This window comes from Phycodurus eques, chromosome 6 (genome assembly GCF_024500275.1).
Source record: "Phycodurus eques isolate BA_2022a chromosome 6, UOR_Pequ_1.1, whole genome shotgun sequence".
Classification (NCBI taxonomy): domain Eukaryota; kingdom Metazoa; phylum Chordata; class Actinopteri; order Syngnathiformes; family Syngnathidae; genus Phycodurus; species Phycodurus eques.
In genome coordinates this window covers 12,304,503-12,312,080 of record NC_084530.1, presented here as the reverse complement: position 1 = coordinate 12,312,080, position 7,578 = coordinate 12,304,503, and the positions used below count along the sequence as shown (strand labels likewise).

Sequence of the window (7,578 nt, the reverse complement as noted above, 5' to 3'; positions counted from 1 at the left end):
GATTCTACTAATACAGCCTATATAGTCCTAGGTTTCTTACACACAAAGAACATGCTGTCCTGAATCAGGAAAAAATCCTCGAGACTATCAACATGTAAATGAAGCTTCAGTGGATTGCTGGGAGTGTGCAAACAATTATTAATGTGTACATAGAGTTGTGGAATTCGTTCATTCCATTTAAGGATTAAGGCAAGGAAGGAAAAAGAACCACAAATTATATGGATTGTTTTCCCTGTTTTGAATGGGTGCAGTATTATTTACATGTCATAAAGCGCATGACATATATTTAATGTTTTCTCAGGCTTTGATGTTGATGTTTACTGATACAGTTTTTAAGCCTTGAATGCCAGAAAGAGGTCATCTGCATTTATATACTGCTTTGTTTTCCAAGAACGAGGAGAGAAATTATTCTGACATACTGACCCTCTGGAGGGTTCAACCTGGCGAATGTGAGGGATGTGAGGTTTTCAGAGCCTTCAGAAATGAGTTTGAAGCAGCCAATTTAGATTATTTATATGACAGGGAATAGGAGGAAAACAATTGTTTCAGCCAAGACATTGGCAGGCACTTGTTTATTTCTGTCAAAGTAAACACATAAAGTCCAAAACAATCCTGTTGGTCAGATTTAACCTGATGCCTATATGTGAAAAACCACATTGAATGAAGAGAATGTCTCTTCTCAACAATGGTAATAATAAATCTTGGTGAGTGATTTTCTCTCCATCACCACACAACTCAGGCCATACATATATATAAATATACATATTCTGTATATGTGTAGAGAAAGAATTCACTATCGTTCTATATTTTTGCTGATTTTACAAAGTGTAGCTCGTCCTCAATGACCTTGATCCTTGATTCAAATAATTATATGAGCTTTTCGTAGAGAAGAGTAATTATGCTGTTTTTGTCTTACTGGTTTAGACAATCTTTTCAAAGAGAAACCATATAGTTTATTTATGTGGTATTTCAAAACATGCCTTTAAAATACTGAGGATTGTATTATATTTATACTTTTTATAACAACCTGTTTTTCATTTTTTTCACTGACTAATTACTATTATTGTATTGTTGTATGCGATGTGCTGAATAATAAACGTGTATTTGATTTAACAACATGGGTGTGTTGCATATCGCTTAAGGTCTATCAATAACTAAAATAAATAAAAAATGAAAAATTAAAGGAAATATAAAATATTTAAAATAAAATATCACTGCCTGAGGTTTTTAAGCATTACTCTTGAAATCAATAATGCTAATTTATTTAATTTTAACATATATATTATATAATATTTAGTCACAAAGTATGACGTACAAATGCTTTGTTACTTGCTGTCCTAAAGTGGATTTTTTGAGTATCTGTACTTGTATATTTATCTCTCAGCTTCTTACCTTAACTTTCTACATTTGAAATCACATTTCTTTTTATCTACTTTTATCTTTTTGTTCCTTCTTACTTATACTGTTATTTACTTAGCACTTTTGTAGGTGGTGTGATGCTGCACACCATGTCACCAAACAAACAGCACAAGTGATGACTTGTCACCCTTTAAATTGGCTGACTGATTACAAGTTTGAAGATACCTGTGATGCTACTTCTACAACACAGCGTGTTTGAACATGTCCCTCTAGTCAAATTATTTTCAATCTTTTCTAGGGGTGCCATCACTTTTGTCCAGGCCTGTTTCATGAGCTTTGTTTATTTTTTATTTGTTTTATAATTCTGTTCAACCACATCTCAAAAGCAATGTCTGATTTTTATTGGTTAATTTTCATTAAATATTTGTATTTATTTATTATTAATTTTGTCAGATTCTGATTCACTGTGGGGGTTTCTTTCATTTAACAGCGAGAGTACGTGCTAACAATTTAGTCCATGTGTGTTTGTATCACTACACTAGAATAGTCGCTAGATGGCAGAAGATGCCGAGTCGTTTCCATTGCAGCTGCGCGAAGAAAACTTGCTGCTTTGTTTATACTTGTTGCAATGACGACCATCACTGAATTGAAATGCGGTATGTGCACCTAATTGTTATTCGATAGCGTTTAGTCTAGTAAAGTACTATTAGTAATAGTAAATAAATAAATCTATGAGTCGGTGTGCTTTACGCGGAGCAGCTGCTAATAACGTAGTTTACTGTTATCTTATTTGCGTATTTACACGTCGTAAATAATAACGAGTATGCCAGCCACAGACAGGCTGCTCGCTATTGTGCTTCAGTTTTCAGAAATAGAAGAAATACACGTGTCTCTATTACCGAAACGTGTTTGTGGCTGTTAGCCACGTTAGCTTGCACTAACCTATGCCGAACCAAAAGTTGCAGACAATAAATGGAGAGATTCGGTTACAAATATATGTATATGTCCCGTTTTGGTGTTTGGCGACGTTCAGAGATTGCGTTATCATCCACACAATTTAGCCGTGAGAGAAACGCTGGAGTCCCGCGGAGTGCTGGGCCAACTGAAGGCTCGCATCCGGGCAGAAGTGTTCGATGCCCTCGATGACCAACGCGAACAGCGCCCGCCGCTGTCCCACGAAAATCTGCTCATCAACGAGCTCATCCGGGAGTACTTGGTGTTCAACAAGTACCGACACACGGCATCGGTTCTGACAGCAGGTGAGCCTCAGCCCTTTTACACCTTTACTTTATACACCGCGATGCCAAAAGTACTCACACGCAGTTCTTAAGTGGAAGTACAGATACGATAATAAAAGTTTAAAAAGTCAAGACTATGTCCAAAAAGTACAAATTCATTTAGTCTGTCAATACCCGGTTTTTTAATAACCTGGCACAACAATAACTAAAAACTTATCTGGTCCGCACACAAAATAGTTTCCCTCTTTTACTAACATCCATAGTGCGTTGTACTGAGAAGAGTAGATCACTGGACACATCTAAGAAAAAGGGGGGAAAAACGTGTATTCCCATAGTTTTGCAGCCGTACAAGCAATTTAAAAAAAAAAAAAAAAAAAAAAAAGTTAAATTAGATAATGATACTAACTTAATACTTTTCCGATAAGGCAGGGAAGTTTTGAACGCCAAGTTGACTCAATTGCCGACAAAACAAACACAAATAAAAACAGGTTGGCCTAAATTAAAAGACAAGCATTTATTTTTACTATTAAAATAAAGTTATATTGCAACATAAAAATTAAACAGCTAGATTTTTTTGAAACACATTTATTTACCCACTGCCAAATGCGAGGGGGCTGACTGAAAATAGTCAAAAATGAGCAAATTATGGCTATTTTCAGTTTGGGATGGGGGAAAATAAATATGTTGGAAATATTATATATTAAGGCTCAAACGTGACATAATTTACTGCCAGAGCGCGAGACTTCACCAGGCTAGCTTTCTAAAAAACTAATGTGGTTCACCCATTGCAGCACTTGTGAAGAGCCAAAATATATTCTTAGCTGTGAAGGTTAAAAACAACAGCTTTCATGTATTGTAGTATTTGTCTGGCGCTGTGTGCCGAAATGTGGATATTTCAGTTCACTTATAACTTGAGAAAACACCGTGCAGTAAATTGCAAATGTTTTTTTTTTTTTTTTAATTATTGTTTGTGCTATTTACTCATTACTTGAGTAATTATTTCACTGTGTACTTTTTACTCTAACTCAATTTTTTTTGGGGGGGAGTACTACTTTTTACTTTTACTTGAGTCACATTATCGTCAAGTAACAGTACTCTTGAGAACAATATTTGGCTACTCTACCCACCTCTGGAGTAGACATCCTCTATTGCTACTCTTACGTTTAAGCAACATTTTTGCTCATCAGATCAGAGTGTTGATGCACTCGTCTTTTGTATTTTCGCGTTGAGGTGCTGCAGGTCGTGGCCCTGGTTGTGGTCCCGGAGGAATCGCAAAGCACACGTAACTTAGGCGACAAGAACTGATCCGCTAGTACATCTTGTATTAATTAGGAAACGCGCCTACAATGATCTAATTAGTTTACGGATGTTAATGTTAAATGTATTAAGCGACGGAGCAATGTTAGGGATTATGTCACAACACAGAATGAACTCATTTCAAATTCAGAAATGGCCAATAAAAACAAAAATATATTTTACTTAATATTTTCCTGGAGGATGCATTTGGGATTAGCATTTGAGGTTGGTAATAGTGAAAAATTAAGTGAAGCAGACAATGAGTTTAGTCAATTATTTTCCAGAATGAGAGTGCTTAAAGAGGAGGATGCTATTCATGTGGCACAGCTTGAAGCAGGCATCAGGTGCAGGTGGAGATGGGCCTGGCTCAAGTTGGAGGCCAAAACAAAGAAATCAGGCAAATTTTATTTTAATCTTAAATTTGTACATCAACATGTACTTGAGCGGTGTAAATCAGTTTTTCCGTGTGGAGATTTATTTATTTATTTTGCCTTATTGTACTCTTCAGAGTCTTCCAGATTCCTTAATAAATGTTAAAATCAAAAATATTATCTGGGGGAGCGCCCCGACAATGTTTTTTTTTTTTGGTCACCTTTTTCATGCCTTTTAATATTGTGCAACCCTAATTCACATGTAATACTATCAATAAAACTTTTGCAAAATAAAATTCTAATTGATAATACTGCAACCATCTGACTGCTGTTTTGATCGTCCGTTTTCAGCTTTATTACCAATACATAGTCTGCTAATAAAGATTACGACAACAACATTAGTGCATATTGAGGTTGCCAGATCATCAGTGAGATAAGATCACACCCTTTTCCAGGAACACAAACCTGGCAACCCTGCCCTCAACCTGACTGATCTTATGTGTCAAAATTGACTTGTTTTGCTCAAGAAGTTTGTTTTGAAATCTACTGGATTCATTGCACTGTGGTCAACATGCAAAGCCAGGTCGGAAATGGAGTGGAACAAAACTTGAGAGGGCTTTTACTTCAGATTGCAGCTGTGTTTTTTTGAAACATGACCAATCTCTATTGTTGAGAGGCGTTAGGGAGTATTTCTAAACTCTGTTTGTTATCCCAGAGTCGGGCCAGCCCCAAGTTCCCCTGGACAGAAAGTTTCTGGCGAGCGAGCTGAGAGTTGCTGAGGATATGAGCTCCAAGTCGGTGTAAGTGAATTTGCCAGGACACAAAAACTGCCAGTATGCATCTTTTGGAGCGTTGATCATTTGTTGGAGAGATCTATGAATCTACACCCTCATTATATTTGCACACAGAGAGATTACATAACCACATTTTGTTTTAGATCCAGGCTTAACAAAGGGATAGTGTCACTGCCATATTACTTTTTTTTTTTTTTTTGACAGATTTTGAAGTACTTTACTGACCATTTGATTTGTCACTGAACCTTAGTAACTTATTTTTCCTTAGCATAAACAAACATATATATATATTTTTTCTAGGCCTCTTTTGTATGGTTTGGTGTCGCACTTCCTGAATAGCAGTGATGATGGAAGGACGGTGTTCCTAAGGGGCACTTCTCTCCCCGGAGGCCCCACTGCAAGCAACACAGGACACGTAGCTGACGGGTAACACATGAAGCAAAGCACAGTGGACCAAAAATGTGCCAATGGCATGTGGTGGGACTCACCCCATCAATCATCATCATTTTTTTATTATTTATGAGCATAGAGCTCATAAGTTGTGCGTTGTGCATTTGCAACTAATTTTTTTTTGTTTTATATTGTTTTGATTATTTTTGCATTTGTTCGGCTGCTTCCTTCATTTTTTTCCATTTTATTCGTTATTGTATTTAAAATAAATATTTACTTAAGCCATTCAAATCCATAGGTTGGTAAGAATGCACTATATTTACTCCGTTACAGTTACTCAAGTAACATTTGGGATGAATTGTATTTGTCAGTGTAATTTTAATGCTTCATACATTTTCTTTTTCCTTCAGTATTTATGTTCAGAAGAAACTGTACTTTACCCCATTACAATAATCTACATGCCCATTGCTACTTTTATTGATCAATTATTGCTCATTTATCAATGAATGCGTACACGATCTATTTGTTTAGACATCATCTTCGACTTCTGCATTGGTTGCATTTGCGCCAATCCAATGAACCACTAGTGACGTTTGACTCCAGTTCACCAATCAAACAGCACAAGGCAGTCGCATGCCCGCACACAACATCTTCTATTGTGCTTCGCGGGCCTGCCAAAGTGACTCTCGTGTGACTTGTTTACATTTCAGACCACGAAAAACAACAGCTTTGTCATGCAGTTTAGTCTTGTTTCTGTCCAACCTTGGACATTTTAGATATTTTTGTTCTTTTGTCCATATGGCAACAATAGCCCTATTTTATGGTCATAAGTAACTGTAAAACATGGAGCTTTCGGGGTGCGTGCTATAGTCTGTCTCGCTTGCACGCATGGACGCACGCACACGCAGTCTGTCTATCTTCCACACAGCAAGGAAACCCCCACCATACACAATACGGCTGGATGGAGTCCACGAAAGAAAATACAAATTAGATGTTTTTTTAACCTTCACACCGTGGTAAAAAAAAATATATTATTTTTTTTCGAGTGTAGTGCAAGTACCATAAAAAAATATCCACTAAAAAGCTTATACTTTAGCAATAAATCTGGTCAACAAGCAGCTTCTTCATTCAGTCATTTCAGTGAATAAAGCAAATAAAGTTTCTGTAAGGCCCTATGCGTGTTCTTGCTTTTTGGGCATTTGAAATGGTCATAGTCAATCCCACCACACTGCAGTTGAACAGCCGTGTTCACGGCCCTTGTCCTGCATGCTTCTTCTCCTGTCCTTGTCCTGTTCTATCTTGTCCTCTCCTACCCTCACAGAGTGTAGCACTACAGCCCCATACAACACTCATAGCTAATGTTTCATTGTTGTAGTATGTAATGATTTACTTTTCTCATCCTGTTTAAAATTAGTGCTTTGTCTTTTGTCTTAGTTTCTCTCTCCACTCTAGAACTTGGTTCTGTTTGACTGACTGACTGACTCTGATGCTCAATAGACATGAATTATAATACTAAGAAATCACAGCGGCAGCTTAAAAACTCCAGTGTGACACAGTAAAACTGTTCCGGCATAAAAGGGATGCAGATTCTCCATTTGAACAGGGGTTATTAGACTTTTTATGTCCACCGTAGCTTTGTTCCTGTTTTGCAATCGCTGCCTGGTGAGCCTGTACTTTTTACAAGTGGAAACAAAATTGTGTATGACCATTCTCCTTAATTTGTTATTTTATAAAGATTTTATTCATAGTTTATTTTATAAATATATTGTTTATTATGTTATAGATTAAGTGATAGTGTTCGGAAATATTTGAATTTGCACCTTTTATTTAGTTTTTTACATTTTGACTCATGCTATTATTTTTTTTAAATAAATCAGATGTTACCAGTTAGTACTTGAGTAGTTTTTTTTTTCCACTGATAACTTCCTTACTCTTACTCAAGTAATTATGTGGAGGACTATTTTTGACTTTTACTTGAGTCATATTCTAAAGTAACAGTACTCTTACCCGAGTACAAGGCTGCTCTACCCACCTCTGTCGAAAGCTATGCTCTTCTTATTGAGTACCACCACAGGATGGCAGTCTTACCCAAGATAAGACTAAAGCAGGGCTTCCAAACTTTGCAAAAGT

General features: G+C 36.6%; 1 protein-coding gene across 1 annotated transcript; it reads left to right on the top strand.

Annotated features, from left to right (window-relative positions):
• Positions 1-1,954: 1,954 nt before the first annotated feature.
• cep20 (centrosomal protein 20) lies at positions 1,955-7,338 on the top strand. The gene is made up of 4 exons (XM_061679763.1): positions 1,955-2,015; positions 2,421-2,618; positions 4,980-5,064; positions 5,359-7,338. Exons 1-4 carry the CDS (start codon positions 1,988-1,990, stop codon positions 5,486-5,488), a joined length of 441 nt encoding a protein of 146 aa, XP_061535747.1. The 5' UTR covers positions 1,955-1,987; the 3' UTR covers positions 5,489-7,338.
• Positions 7,339-7,578: the final 240 nt, after the last annotated feature.